Source organism: Scardinius erythrophthalmus, assembly GCF_964197995.2.
Source record: "Scardinius erythrophthalmus genome assembly, chromosome: 19".
Lineage (NCBI taxonomy): Eukaryota > Metazoa > Chordata > Actinopteri > Cypriniformes > Leuciscidae > Scardinius > Scardinius erythrophthalmus.
Window position 1 is genome coordinate 20,041,478 of NC_138239.1, and position 15,746 is coordinate 20,057,223.

Sequence of the window (15,746 nt, forward strand, 5' to 3'; positions counted from 1 at the left end):
TCTTATTCTCACCAAGGCTGCATTTATTTGATGTGAATCATTTTTGAATATGATTTATTCCTGTGTTGGAAAAGCTGAATTTTCAGTATCATTACTCCCGTCTTTAGTGCCACATGATCCTTCAGAAATCATTCTAATATGCTGATTTGGTGCTCAATGAACATTTGTCGTTATTATCAATGTTGAAAACCGCTGTGCTGCATAATATTTTTGTGGAAATGGTGATGCATATTTTTTTTTCAGGATTCATTGATAAATAGTTAGTTCAAAAGAACAGCATTTATTTGAAATCTTTTGTAACATTATAAATGTCTTTACTATCACTTTTGGTCAGTTTAATGCATACTTGCTAAATAAAAGTATTAATTTCTTAATATTAATTACTACATCCAAACTTTTGAACAGTAGTGAGCGTGTTTTGTGTTTTCTGGGAGTTCTGATTATATATATATATGTGTGTGTGTGTGTGTGTGTGTGTGTGTGTGTGTGTGTGTGTGTGTGTGTGTGTGTGTGTGTGTGTGTGTGTGTGTGTGTGTGTGTGTGTGTGTGTGTGTGAACTGATTAGACTTGTACTGACTGGGAGATGTAAGTGTTTGACTGATAAGCCACTCCCATTTACTTAGCTCAAGAATTTGCAATTCTCTTGTCTTTTGGCAGAGGAAGTCTGTTCTATCTCTGTGAATTTCAATAGAGAAGAAGGGATGAAACAAAAAATGTTTATTGAATCCACACATTTATAACTTTTTTGATCACCTTACACCAATCTTACTCTGTAGAAAACAATAGTTCAACTTTGGACTCAAGCGACTCGAGTTCCCGCTGTGTGAATGTGCCTCAAACTGACAAGTTCAGTAAATATTTTTGTTTTTCTTGTTGACATGTTTATGAATATCAAAATGTGACTGTTCAATAAAGATCATCATTCAGAATGAGACTATACTGTGTGTGTTTATGTGTAATGTATACCCTCCAATCTTTGAGTTAATTTTTTTCTCCAACTATCAATTTTTTGCCGTCATCCATGATTTTTAATACTTTATAAGCTTTACATACACTATATTGCCAGACGTTTTGGGACGTCTGCCTTTACATGAACTTAAATGGCATCTCATTCTTAATCTGTAGGGTTTAAAGGTATAGCGGAGGATTTTCTTTTTCCGGGTGGATCATCAAGACTATTGGTCCTCCTAAGTGTCAATCATTCTGGTGATATGTTTACGTAAGGCCGTCGTACGTGCTCGTGCACAAGATTCACACGATGGCGTGCGCTCAAAACACAGGTTGGACTTCCCACTGATGCCTCAGTCGCGAAGTTTCTACTTGACAGGTAAAGTTTGGCATGCTATTTGGTGAAATCCATTTAAAATCACTGCTAGTAAAAGTTAATGTAAGCTATGATTAGCTTGTGCATGCTCTCTCGTGCACACGGATAATAGGCGTTCCCTCTCGGGAGCAGGTAGAGTGTTGCGCATGTGCAGTTTTTCAAAAAGTGGAGAGGGCGGTTCTTTTCTAAAATCGGGGAAAAACCTCAGCTATACCTTAACTATGTATGGAGTTACCCTGCCTTTTGCAGCTATACCAGCTTCAACTCTTCTGGGAAGGCTTTCCACAATGTTTAGGAATGTGTTTATGGTAATTTGGATTATGGATTTATGGTAATATGGTTTCATGTTGGAACATTAAGGAGCCCAGGTCAAGGGCGTAGAACTTCACGAACGTGTGCGGTGAGGACCAGCCTGCCGCATCACAAACATCCTGGAGGGAGACTCCTGACAGTAATGCTTTGGAAGCAGGCATACTCCTAGTGGAGAGGGCTCAGACAGCCAAAGGAGAAGGCTGGCCAGCCGACTGACTCATAAGAAAGTGAGCCACTTGCTCATTCTCTGCTTAGATTCTGGGCACCCTTTCCTGGGTGACCCAAAGCACATGATTCACAAGGTTCCTCCACAGGGCAGCTCTGTGGACGTAGGCATCTAGTGCCCTAACTGGGCAGAGCAGATTCTGTTTCTCCTGGTCAGACGTCCAGAAGGGAGGAGGACAAAAGGCCTGCAGCACAATAGGTCTTACAGTGTTATTAGGAACATTAGGAACATAACACGGTCTAGGGTGAAGAAAAGCCTTCATCATACCAGGCGCAAATTCCAACCCAAGAGGGCTTGCAAGTCTGGATAAAGAGGATAAAGACGTGAGAAACTTTTCAGAAACTTCCTCAATAGGCTCAAAGGGAGCTAAGGAAAGGCCTTCCAATACTATGGCCAAATCCCATACTAGCAGAAGACGGGCACTGTCCCAGCGAACCCTCTCCAGAACACCTGGGAGCGATCAGGGGAAAGGTGTACAGACATAGCCTCGGCCATATCTGTACCATATCACTCCGAGAGGAGCTGGATGAGTGAGAGAGAACCACAGTGGACAATGAGTCGCCTCTAGATTATGCGAAACAGATCTACTTCCACTCGACTGAAATTTTCCCAAAGGAGCTCCACCACCTCAGGGTTCGCTCCCTGCCTTGACAGGATGTCTGTTCCCTGAGTTCGATACTGATTTAGGGAGACCAGCTTCCCTTGGGCCCACAGAAGGATCTGATAAGCCAGCTTGTATGGGCGCAACCGCCCCTGATGGTTTATATAAGAGACCACCGATAATTTGTGCTTGTTCGCTCAGACATGAGTCATGACGGCCTCTTAGGTCTAGGAGGAAGTGATTCAGAGCCTGAAACACGACCAGCATTTCCAGGCAATTTATGTGCCACGAGAGATGATGGTCCCAACACAGACCTTGAGCTGAGCAGCCACTCATGTTCTCCCCCAAACCCGTGAGGGATGCATCCATCGTTAGCGTGATGCGACGACAAGGAGCTCCCAGCACAGGTCATTTCAATCATTATTTTACCACTAAAATATAGAATTGTTCCCCATTCTGCTTAATAACACTTTTGTTCATTCCTTATCTTTATATCACGTTAATCCCTGTTAATCATACTCAATGCCTTATTATTTTTTATATGAAACTCACTTTTCATACCATTTCAACTTAATTTGACATAACAGGCGTTAAGAAATGTTATTTTCATAACATAGGCTACACTTTTCTACTATATTTCTTCTCATCTTTCCTTATTTCTCTACATGTCTATGGTTTTCAACTGAAACACTGTGCCTTACTATAAATAGCTTATTGTCACTTATGACACAGGCTCAGATAACAGCTTTTAGTTGACACTGAATGAGAGAGACTCTGAGGCATTCAGAACTGGTCGCCTACACTGCATAAACTTCTAACATCAAACTTTATCTACCATTTTTAACTCTAGCCCAGAAATTTTTAGCATCTTTGCCAGAAATGTTTTGAAACAAAACATAATTTTTATATTGTGTCGAGCAGGACGAGGCCGAGGGCCGTGAGAGAACGGCACGAGGCTGGTGGCGTGATACTGATGAGCGACACCTGCACAAGCAATAAAGGCAGAGAACCTGCTTTCATGCAATAAAAAAACACGATTTACACACAGTTTGAGGACCACCACTCTGTAACTCCAAGTTTTGTAATCTCTGTAATAATCTCTGTAATCATCTGTAATAAATTATTGGTGTTGTGTTTTTCTAGCGGTTGTTTTATGAGATGACAACCACCACAGGAGGGAGGAGGGTAATTTGTCTCCCACACTGCTAGATGATAGATCAATAATCTTATTTTACTGTAATTTAAGAGAAAACAATACAAATCTGTGCACTTGATTGGTCCATAGAAATATTAATGCTGCCCTCTACCGGTCACATAAAGTTTCACACGTTTCCTTTAGGCTGCTCACTGCAGAGCCAATGAGTGGAGCTTGAAGTTCAGCTCCCCCTCGATTGACGTATTGACCACCGCACCACTTGGAGGAACTTGGAAAAAAGCTTAGAAATTATTATATTTTGCTAAAATATAAAGAAACAGCGTCAATATATACAATAAATAAATTTAAATTGCACGGTCTTGTGTACAACATTTGTCAGGGTTCCTCCATCAGTGTCTTCAGGACAGTTCACATCTGTAAGCGATTTTATTTCACACACTGACGCTGGTGGGAGGATTCAACACAAACTGAGGACTCAACGGGACTCTACAAGCGCACTTTACACCGCACAAACCCGGGACACTGTTGTGTTGTCTTTACGATGATTTTAGTTAAATTCGTGTGCGCGGTCATAACCAGGTCCTTGTTCATTCTGGTCTCTCTCATCGGCGTCTGGAGAGTGAAAACGGTGAAAAATGACAACATGTACTGGTTACTGACTGTCCTTTACCTTCCTCTGGTCGTGGAGATGTTCTTTACTTTAAAACGAAGGAAAGGGAAAGACTACAAATGGTGAGTGACACATTATTATACACGATTTACAGTGCGACATTGATCTTCACGACAGCTGTTTATCCTTTTCTGCTGGATGGATTCACACTTTTGGTGCAAATTACTTCTATTCAATATATTTAGAGCTGAATATGTTACATGACTTTTATTTGACTTATTTTGTTGACAATTGCTGTTCTAAGGTTTCAGTAATATTTTAAATTCAATTTTCCTAAAAAGTTATCGACATTCCTCACTCCCTCCCTCCCCCTCACCAACATCCTGCTAGACCTATTGTTACTGCTGACAGAGTAAAAGGATGTGTGTGAAAGACACTAATTCTGTTGTATAATCTGAATGGTCTCCAGCAATGACCTTAAAGGGTTAGTTAGTTCAACCAAAAATAAAACTTTTGTCATTAATTACTCACCCTTCCATCCAAACCCATAAGACTTTCTTTCATCTTCAAAACGCAAATGAAGATATTTTTAATAAAAATCTGAGTGATTCCTGTCCCTCCGTTGACTTGACAGCTAAGCAACTACCACTTTGACGGTTCAAAAAGTCCATAAAGAGTTTGTAAAACTAAACCAAATGAATTGAGTGGTTTAGGCTGAATTTTCTGAAGATACACGATCACTTTATATGATTTTAACATATTTAATTTAGGCAATAATAATTTATTCATATAAAAAAATTGATCAGTGAACATAATCAGAAGCTCTACCAAACATGCTTGACACGTAATAAAAAACCTTTTGCAGAAGCTCAAAGGTTTGAGCTTCCATTTACCATAACTAATGAATGAGTTGATGAATGTTTATATGTGAATAAAAGCCTAAATTCAATCTGTTCATCATATAAAGCAATTGTGTCTCTTCAGAAAATTTTGACTACACCACTCAATTCATATGGATTAATTTCACGAACTCTTTATTAACTTTTTGAAGCGTCAAAGTTGTAATTGCATAGACTGTCAATGGGGAGACAGAAATCTCTCAGATTTCGTCAAAAAAGATCTTAATTTGTGTTCTGAAGATGAACGAAAGTCTTACGAGTTTGGAACGGTATGAGGGCAAATAATTAATGACAGAATTTTCATTTTGTGGAGAACTATCTATTTAACCATGGTCCGCTTAAAAGAAACAATTGCAATTGATAACATCATCCCAGTTAATGTTCAGTGTTCAGTTAAGTGTAGGAGGCCTATATATGGTATGTTCTGTAAAAATTATGCAACCATCTTCTGTCATCTTTCAGGTTTTCTCCAGCCATTCTATTGTTCCTCATCAGCATTATTCCATCCATATGGATTCTAGAGTTACATCATCAGGAAAACAAAGCCAGTAACCCTCAGGTATTATTCTATATGCCCATTCATTCAGTGGAATTTTGACTATTTTCCTCTTAAAGGGACAGTTCACCCAAAAAATGTATTTTCTGTCATTGTTTATTCACTATCATTTTATTGATCCAAACATGTATGACTTTCTTTATGTGCAAAAGATGTTTGTTTTTTTAGTAAACCCTAAACATGTGCAATAACCAACACACTATTTTATTCACATTCTTATTCTGATTCATTTTTGAGTGAGGACAACAATTTTGACCCAAAAAGGAAAATTGTGTCATCATTTAATCACCCTCATGTCGTCGTTCCAAACCCGTATGACTTACTTTCTTCAGCTAGCACAAAAGAAGACATTTTGAAGAATGTTGATAAGTTTCGGTTCCCATTTACTTCCACTTTATTTTTTCGTTCATATTGGGAACCAAAAACTGTTTTTTTAATATTCTTCAAAAGGTATCCATTTTTCCATTTTTAGGTAGACTATCTCTGTGCATATGTGAAGTCATGTGAAGCCTAATCATGCTCATATATAAGATGATATTCTAAGAGTGTCTTTTTCCTCTCCCTAAACTCTTCTGTAATTTTTGTGTCTTGCAGTGTAGGAAACTGGACTCTTGGGAGAATGTCAAGAGCATATTGCCTTCAAATGGTACTATGGTTAATGAAACACTAAAGGTAATCTTTTATTTTAAGTTTTTAATTTACGGTTTATTGTATTACTGTAATATGTATAAATCACATGTGCTTCCAGTTTGTGATGTAATTCATTTCTTGTGGCCGACAACACAGACAGTTTTCCTTAGAATTGTCTTGCCTTGGCTTTCACTTCCTCTGTCTTTCTCTAGAAATAAAATATAATGTTAACTCAGATTTAAATAGATAATAATAAATTCAGATTTAAATCTCAACATTCCTATGATGAGATTTTATTATTATTATTTTTGGACCTTATTAGCTACTCTCTGCCGGTCCAGAGACCAGGAAAACGATCTTTTCTCTTCTTGGTTTCCTTCTCTTTCATTTGCAAATTTGATCTTGTACAAAATACAAATGATCAATTTAGCTGATGCTTATTTCTAAAGTAAGTGCAGAAATGCTGAATCATCTTCTTTACTAATATGATTCATACCCTTGTGAATTTCAATTCATGTTTCTTGGTATGAAGATACCATTCCTCTTTATGTTCAGTGGTGTGATGTGTTTCGCAATTTATACATGTCTGTGTCTTTATTATTGTCAGCAAGGGTTGCAATAAAATGGAAAATAAAGGCAGGATCAATACGCAAGCAGTTTTCTTTAATAAACTCAGCAAATAGATAACAAGATAATTAAACTTTTTTTTAAATTTAAAATTAAAATTTTTTAAACAGAAACGGTGATGTGTTGAACACACTGTTCTGATGACGCAAGAGTTGCAACTATGGCAGCTGAGAAGGCCATTCTTTGTGTTCTTTGTGAAGAATTAAATGTGTTTAATACTATAAAATATGCCCGATGTTATAGTTACTGCACTTGCCGCCAAAAGAGAACATCCCAATCAAGTGAAGGGATTTGTGGAAACTGAAATGGATTCACAGATCTTACCTAATTCAGACTAAAACACATCTATTTAGCCTCACACACTGACTTTATTTGTAGTTCATACTGTTTTAATACCCTGTATTTTCTTTCTCATTTTTAGGAAAAGCACTTAATTACCATTGTTTATTCCTATACCAAATGTCATACACTTGCAATGAAGCTAAACATCTAAACAACTACATCATTATGTTGATATCCTATATTTTTACAATAAAACTTACGACAAAAATGTCTTCTAATATTCTGTTGCATATACCGAGCTGCATCGAACACATTTGTAAATTACTTTCCTTGAACCCATTGTGCGAGTTCACTTTAATACCGTGTGCTTTAGCCTATGTTGCGGCTGATTGGACTCCAGTTCTGACACACCTACCAAACAAGAGAAAACGTATCTCAAACCCCGTTGCACACCGGTGCACGCTGTTTCCAGGAAACATGACGTTCAACCCGGAAACCGTAGCAAAACGTTGCGCACCGTTTTGAACTTGAACGTGCCCCAGATTACTGAAAATGAGGGCTATAAACACTAGGGATGAAACGAGGTAATTAATTAAAAACAGGTGTGACACAGGAGGGCAAATCAAAAACCATGGTAACAAATAAACACAGACAAAAGAAAACTGATCTGGAAACAGTGAAACCCAACTTAAACACAGACCAAACGTGACAGTAATATTGTGTTATGTCTTTCAGCACCTGGAGCGCATGCTCACATCTGTCTGTCCGAATGACTGGATTCTTGGCCTTCATCAAGTTCTGCTTATTCTTCTCATCCTTGGAAAGTGGCTCCTCCCACTAGGGGGCGGAGTAACGCGTGACGAGCTGTCTCAGCTTTTGCTCATCTTTGTTGGCACGGCGGCAGACATTCTGGAATTCACCAGCGAAACACTCTCTGATGTCAAGTGGGTACTTCCTGTTCTTAGTCAATAGACAAAAGCTTGACCAGTTCACATACTATTTTTGATGTGCACTACCATTCAAATGATATCAAACCATTCAAAAATGGTCAAAAAATTTATTTTTTAAAAGAAATGAATACTTTCATTTATACATTGAATCGATCAAAAATGACAGTAAAGACATTTATAACAAATATTTCTATTTCAAACAAGAATCCTGAAAACAAGAATCCTATTCATCAAAGAATCCTGAAAAAAAAAATTATCGCTGTTTCCACAAGAATATTACACACTTTTTTCAACTGTGATAATAAGAAATGTTTTTTTTTAGCACCAAATCAGTATATTAGAATGATTTCTAAAGGATCATGTGACACAGAAGATTGGAGTAATGATGATGAAAATTCAGCTTTACCATAACAAGAATACATTACATTTTAAAGTATATTAAAAAGTTATTAAAATTGATGTTGGGTGCATTGTGTGCTCTGCTGTATTTCTGGATTTGAGTGATGATTATTTGTCCAGTTCATCCTCAGGTGCCATTTGTGCCTGAAAAGATCAGCAAATTTTTGTTTAGTTTGAAACGGTTATCACTGAACATCCAGTAAATCATATTTCTCACTCTCATCAAAATTGGCATATAACCGAAAAAATAATAACAACCAATGAAATTCTCTTTAAAACTTGTGCACTGGTTGCCAATAGCCGCTTGCATCAAATGCAAGGCACTGATGTTTGCCTACACAAACACTGGCTCTGCACCCCAATAACTAAACTCATTACTTAAGACTTATGTGCCCTCCAGAAGCTTGTGTTCTGCAAGTGAACGGCGTCTTGTGGTGCCATCCCAAAGAGGCACAAAATCACTTTCACTAACCTTTACCATGACTGTTCCTTGATGGTGGCATGACCTGCCTTGACCTAACTCAACCCGAGCTGCTAGTGTCCCAGTCCGAGTCTGTAGCCGTTTTCAAGATGCATCTTTTCCATTAACACTTGACTAATTAATTCTATTCTATTCGATAGAGAGAAAAAACCTTGCTACATGCACTGTGCTAGACTAACTGGGACTTGTTACAGCACTTACATAATGTTGCTTCTATTGTTCTCCTCATTTGTAAGCCACTTTGGACAAAAACATCTGGTAAATGATTCAGTATAAAATGTAATCTGTGTTTTGTGCAATTAAATGTCAGCCTTGTTAAGTTCAAAATGAAGGTTAATGTAACTGGCATTTGCTTGCAAATATTACATTACACCCCATTATTCAATATTTTTGTACAGTATATTTATGAGAGACAAAGTAAAATTTAGCATTTTCTCAGAAAATCCCTAAAGCAGTTGAGGAAAAAACAGACAAAGAGTTATTGTTATATTTAAAAAGGCTTTTTTAATGTATTTATATTTAATCCACAAAACTTTTAAGCTGAATTGTGACATGTGTCAGCTGCTTTTCTGATAAAAACAAACATTTTATAAAAGTATTATGTTCATTTTTCTTTTGCATTACACACTAACTACACTCTCTGCTGCAAAAAACGCTGACAAATATAATGGGACTACGTTGAGGATCTCTATCAGTACAATTGACCCGTTTCCTGAGATTAGGTCGTCGGATATTTATAGTTGATTGTTTGGTAGAAAACAGTTATGCCAGTCATAATTTCCTACTGATATTTATGATAAGAGATAGACTCACATATAAATGCTAGTACATTATTTTGTGCAAATCTGCATAACACATTCTTCACTTTGTGTTATAGGGAGAACAACCATCAGCTGGTGTACATAATCTTGGCAGTGTGGACGTGGAGTATGTTGCAGTTTCCTTTGCACCTGGCAGGTTTGTGATAACGTGTTTAACTGTGTTTGTTTACATGTGCTTCTTTAACACCCCACAATCAAACGTCACAGATACTGCTTTGAAAAATAGAAAATGACCTACAAAATGGTTCAGGATCCCTCAAATGACTGGAGGAGATCCCTGCTGTCCTGTGGAATCTTTCATCATGCTCCATCAAAAGTATTTGTCTTACCCCTGGATCTCACTGGATCTAGAGGTTTGGGATGTAACTCAAAGTAGCGCTTTAGTCATTTGTAGAGCATGTGTTTTTGTTTAGTTATGCTCCATGCCTGTTTCCCTTTGAGGAATGAGAGTTTTGGCAGCTACAGTACATGTATCTATTACCAAACCCCACAGAAAGAAGAAAGGGGTGGATTTTCTTGGATCTTTTGAGACATTTTCCATAAGCGCAACAGACTTTTCACTTCTAGAAACTTGCATTGCTCTCTGCTCTGTGAAAATGGTGTCATTTAAATCAAATATATTTTGTTTTGTTTTCTATAAACAACCAGAAAGGCACATAACTTTCTTTTCCAAACATATAATGTATTAAAATCATTATATGCCAAAACTGAAGAGACCGCCTTTTCAACTCTAGTAAAATCCAGCAACTTGAAAATAAGCCTTTTTACAAAGTAACCTTTTATTGAACTGGTGACAACACGAACTGTATACAAAACGTGATTTCCAGCTACAACACCGAGCAATTAGCTATTAAAACTTGGCGAGTAGACCAAGATTCTCTGCTACACATTACACAAGCAACTGAATTAACACAGCATTTGTTTGTCACTACTGTTAAAAAGTTTGGGGTCAGTAAAAAAAAAAAAAAAATGCATGAATGAAAAAATTCTTATGATCACCAAGGCTGCATTTATTTGATCAAAAATACAGTACAAATGTAATATTCTGAAATATTATTACAATTTAAAATGTTTTCTTATTCCTGTGATCTACTCCTGTCTTCAGTGTCACATGATCCTTCAGAAATCATTCTAATGTGCTGATTTGGTGCTCAAGAAACATATCTTATCACTGTTGAAATGAGTGGTGCTCCTTAATATTTTCGTGGAAACTGATGCATTTGTTTTTCAGGATTCTCTGATGAATACTAAGTTCAAAACCACAGCTTTTGTTTCTCTCTCTCATGTATGTTACAGTTGTGACATCTCGGCCGCAGAACCCAGATGAGCCCACGGGTGGAAAAGGCTGTTGCAACTTGCTCTTGTCAAGATACAGTACAGATATTTGGAACATCACTGAGAGTTTGTTTATTCAGGACGGGCCCTTTCTCGTGGTGCGTCTTATTGTGATGATATACTTTGATGTGTTCCACCAGATGTTGGTCTTCTTTGCCATCAAGAACTTCCTAGTGGTCGTCCTCAACCTCTACAGGCTCATTGTCATCTGCCAAGACTATAAACCAACACCATCATCTTCCTCTCCCTCAGTCTGAAAGCAATATAAGTTAGCCTTACAAACATTTAAGTAATAAAACATAAAATAATTTACTTGTAAAAATTGTTTTAGTCTATGACATCCACGCTTGTTTTTTTGTTTTGTTTTTTGTTGGAGGCGTAACTTGCAGAGGCGTAGTTTGTAGAACTTGGGGACGCAGACAAACCCTTCTCTGTTTTGTGGCTGTTCGAACGCATTTCGACCACATGAACGTTTACAGTACTATGCAGAACGTCTACCTCTTAAAGTGGACGAGCTCGAAACGTTTTAGACCCTGTTTACAACTGTATTTAGCGTCGTCCACTTGTGATCCGATCGATCAAAACGCAAGGCCCCGTTTACACTTGGAGGAACTGTTGCGCGGAACAACTGATGACGCCACTTAATCTTTGGTCGACCAATCAGCGAATATTCAGGCTGTTTATTAATTTTCTTCCCTGAACGTAAAAACGAAGAATCGAGCTAAAAAAATAATAATAAAAAAACACCTTAAGGAATGATACATTGACCCAAATGAGATACTACTTTTATAGTTTGTATTAATATTTTGAATTAGTTTTTATTTTTATGTTTTCCATTTCAGTTTTGTGTTTGTCATTTTCGTTAGTTATTGTCTATTTAGTTTTTATTTCTGTTTTAGCTATTTTAGTACAACAAATTAAAATGAGTTTACATTTTTTATGTGTTATTTCAGTAAACATTTATTTGAAGTAACAAAAATGTTTTGTTTTTTTAATGGTTTTAGTTAACTAACTACAATAACCTTGATGCTATGGGGCCCGTGACATTTTTTAGAGAAATACAATGTAAAACAGTACAGTAACATAATAAAAACAAAATGTCTTCCAAATAACAATTTACGCATATTTGTAATAGTAGTTTTTCAGTTGAAATTTATACATAGCTTTCTTTTTAGGATGGGAGCCCTCGCAACAGGATAAATATATTTAGGTCCATGGCATCTAAAAAGTTTGAAACCCCCTGGCTTATACTGCTTAAAAACACATTCATGTGTGACAACAGTTTGGTATATTTTGAATATGTTTGAATGTGTTGTACAACCAAACTTGGACCAATAGATTTTCACTCTTTGGTTCATAATTTTAAAATAGTACTTTTTTTTAGCTTTCTTAGCATTTGACATTTATACTGTAGAGCATTTATATACCAGTCAGTGTTGTGAAATAAGATTATCTGACTCAAAAACATTAAGAGAACTCTTTTTATGTTTGTGTGTGTTATGAATAGAAAGAGGCCGATGCATTTATCTGTTGCATACATGCGTGTTAAAAGGGGTCTGCTCAAGCATGATTATCCTCCCTGTGTGCATTCAGATATGACTCTGACACCAGACTCTTTGAGTCACTCTGATCTGAGATCAGGCAGAGATTATTGGCCTTTTAGTGGAGAGAGTCTGTAGTTGCTTTACAACAGTTCCTAGATCAGCCTTTCAAAGTAACCTACAATTTAACCAGATAGTTACACAGCAGTAACCAGCATGCATCTAGTAAAATCTGCATGTGAACCTATCCTAATATTACCTATTAGAATAAATATTTTGGTAGCACTTAATTTTACTGTCCTGTTCCCCATGCACATACTATGCACTTAACTAGGTACTAACCCTGAACCTACCCATAAACCTAACCTTAACCCATGTAGTTAACTTGTATTACCCAGTACTTTTTTTAGGTAAGTACACTGTAAGTACATGTAAGTGCACATGCTGTAAAATAAAGTGCAACCAATATTTTTGTCTAGTTTGGGTCCAGCTGGATTCTCCATGTTTATGCGTGTGAGAAGATTTATGCTGGATTTCTGACCTTTGGGTTTTCATGCTATTTTAACATTGTTGGGGGAAATGAGACATACCATCATGACTTTCTCACACAGACTCTCTGAGTTTCCTGCTTGACACACTGGGTTGGGTGGTTGTTTCTGTCCCCATCATCAGGCTGTGAAACATACATCCCCAAAGCAGGAAAACACACATTACTTCACTAAACACGTTTTCTATTTTTATCCGGTAGGGGAAACAGGAAATAGCCACACAAGAATAAAACAGGATACCAGCAAAGAAAGTTTGATTTAAATTAACTGTGGCAGTTTGACCCACTATACCTGTATATATTTTAGTTATTCATTTTAGAAATCCGTGTTACACTGAGACCTGCACTGTGAGCTTTGATTCACAGAAGATCAAAGTTGGTAAAATATTAACCCGTGGATGCATTTACTTAAAGGGGGGGTGAAATGCTTATTTTCACTCAATCTCCTGTTAATCTTGAGTACCTATAGAGTAATATTGCATCCTTTATATCTCCAAAAAGTCTTTTGTTTTATTATATTTTTAAAAGAAAGATGGCTGTACCGAGTCTTTCCGGAAAAAAACGAGCGGCTGGGGGCGGGCCGTGTGGGCGAAGCTAAAGCTGTGCTAACGCGCCGAGCTAGTGACAACACACAGAGACATTTGTTCAACACCTTTATCATTGTGACTGCTTGATCCTTAAGCATTAGACGATCTGCAAATCCGTCGATCTGGGCTTTGTTTATAAAACAATCATCGTCGAAATGCAGGGAACAACAGTCTTACACAACTCCGTTTATGCTCAGGAAAACAAACTCCATCCACTGGTGCCTTAACGGCGGGTTCTTTGGGAATCTGTGCAGGGTTGTCTTGCCCTGGCAACCAAAAACACACTTCTTTGGTGACATTGACTTCCCAAAAGCCGGGCAGGGCGCTTTGATTGCGAACTGCTTTCGCTCTCTTGCTCTGGTTTACGAGTGCGCGCGCGCCCGCGATCTTACCGGAGAAGTGCCCTTAGGACCCATATTAGGAAATTCCGCTCTATCTTACGTAAGACAGAGCCATACTCGAAAAAAACTTTCCGAAACTTGTGACAAACCGGAAGGAGTATTTTTGGAACAAAAATACTCCTTCAAATGTACAACTTAGTTTTTGAAACTTTGTCCATGTTTAGCATGGGAATCCAACTCTTTAACAGTGTAAAAAACTCAGTATGCATGAAATGGCATTTCACCCCCGCTTTAACAACAACCCCTATTTATCTCAGCAATACAGGGTATATACATGTTAAAGGGAATGTAAGATGTTTTTAATTTTTTTTATAACTGGACGATAAAGATAACTAAATAAAATCGGATTTCATTATATTTTGTAGCCTTTTGATGATTTTCAGTGTTCTGAACTAAAACAATGTCTCTAGATAAACAATAATTCAAACCAATAAAAAAAAGCAAAATATATCTACTGATAAATCAATGATTATTAAATAAATCAAAATGTACCTATGAAGTATTCCATGCAGTGAATTCTGATCACCTCTGACTGATTATGAAATTAAATCATTTAAATGTTTTATTAAAATGGACCGAGAAAAAAAACAGCAAAGAATATTTAAGATTTAAGTCTCCACATGTTAATAAAACTTGCATTTTCGTTCAAAAAGTGTCTGTGTGATAATTTGAGGAATAAATGCACATGGGTTTTGTTGTAAACTGAAAAGGCTGTACAGTAGTGTGGACTACTGTCTGCTCTCAACCTTATGAATATTCATGAGTGTGAGTCTTTTCTCAATAGCACCCTTTGTGAATCATTGCATTGCAGAGCTCTTAGTAAAGTCTAAAATGCCAATGTGACTGAATTAAATGACTATAAATATGCTGATGAATACATCAGTTTCAGAGACTAGTATATATCTGATAGGCTTTATTATTTAATATGGTACAATTAGGAGCTGATGACGAAATTGGTTAGAAACTGCTTTTTATTTGGAATATTTCTGTGTCCAAAGTTATTTAAAAAGGGGATAGGTTGATGAACAGTCATTTAGAGCTTGCTGTGCAATGACATTTGGAGTGATATCTTTGGAGCGAGTGTAAAGATTTCTCTTACACTCAATCCACTGTTTAAACAAAGAAACAGAAAAAACATCATTAATATGACATGAAAATGTGATGTGATCTGTAGTGAAGCTGCTGGTATTCAACTGTTTACAGATAAGGAATGGAGAATCAAAAGATATCACGAGGGAATATTACCAAATGCTTTTCTCTCCGTATTTTTCTGGCCAACACTATGGGAAATTTACTGGAAAACCCAGAAAGCAAAAGAATAGTATGCTTTCATGCTGAAAGAAAAATGAATGGGTCGAGTGTTTGTTCTTCAGTGGTCTTTTTCACTGCACTGCAGAACACTGGTTCCTTACTGATGATCAATTGGTGTTGCACATCTCATTACGTTAGGTTCTTCAAAGT

The 15,746-nt window shown here is 37.1% G+C and overlaps 1 protein-coding gene across 1 annotated transcript; it reads left to right on the forward strand.

The window, feature by feature from the left end:
* The first annotated feature begins 3,786 nt into the window (after window positions 1-3,786).
* On the forward strand, window positions 3,787-14,932 carry tmem26a (transmembrane protein 26a). Its single transcript, XM_081347242.1, has 6 exons — window positions 3,787-4,351; window positions 5,591-5,687; window positions 6,279-6,356; window positions 7,959-8,167; window positions 9,931-10,010; window positions 11,171-14,932. The coding sequence occupies exons 1-6, from the start codon at window positions 4,161-4,163 to the stop codon at window positions 11,464-11,466; spliced, it is 951 nt and encodes a 316-aa protein (XP_081203368.1). The 5' UTR covers window positions 3,787-4,160; the 3' UTR covers window positions 11,467-14,932.
* Window positions 14,933-15,746: the final 814 nt, after the last annotated feature.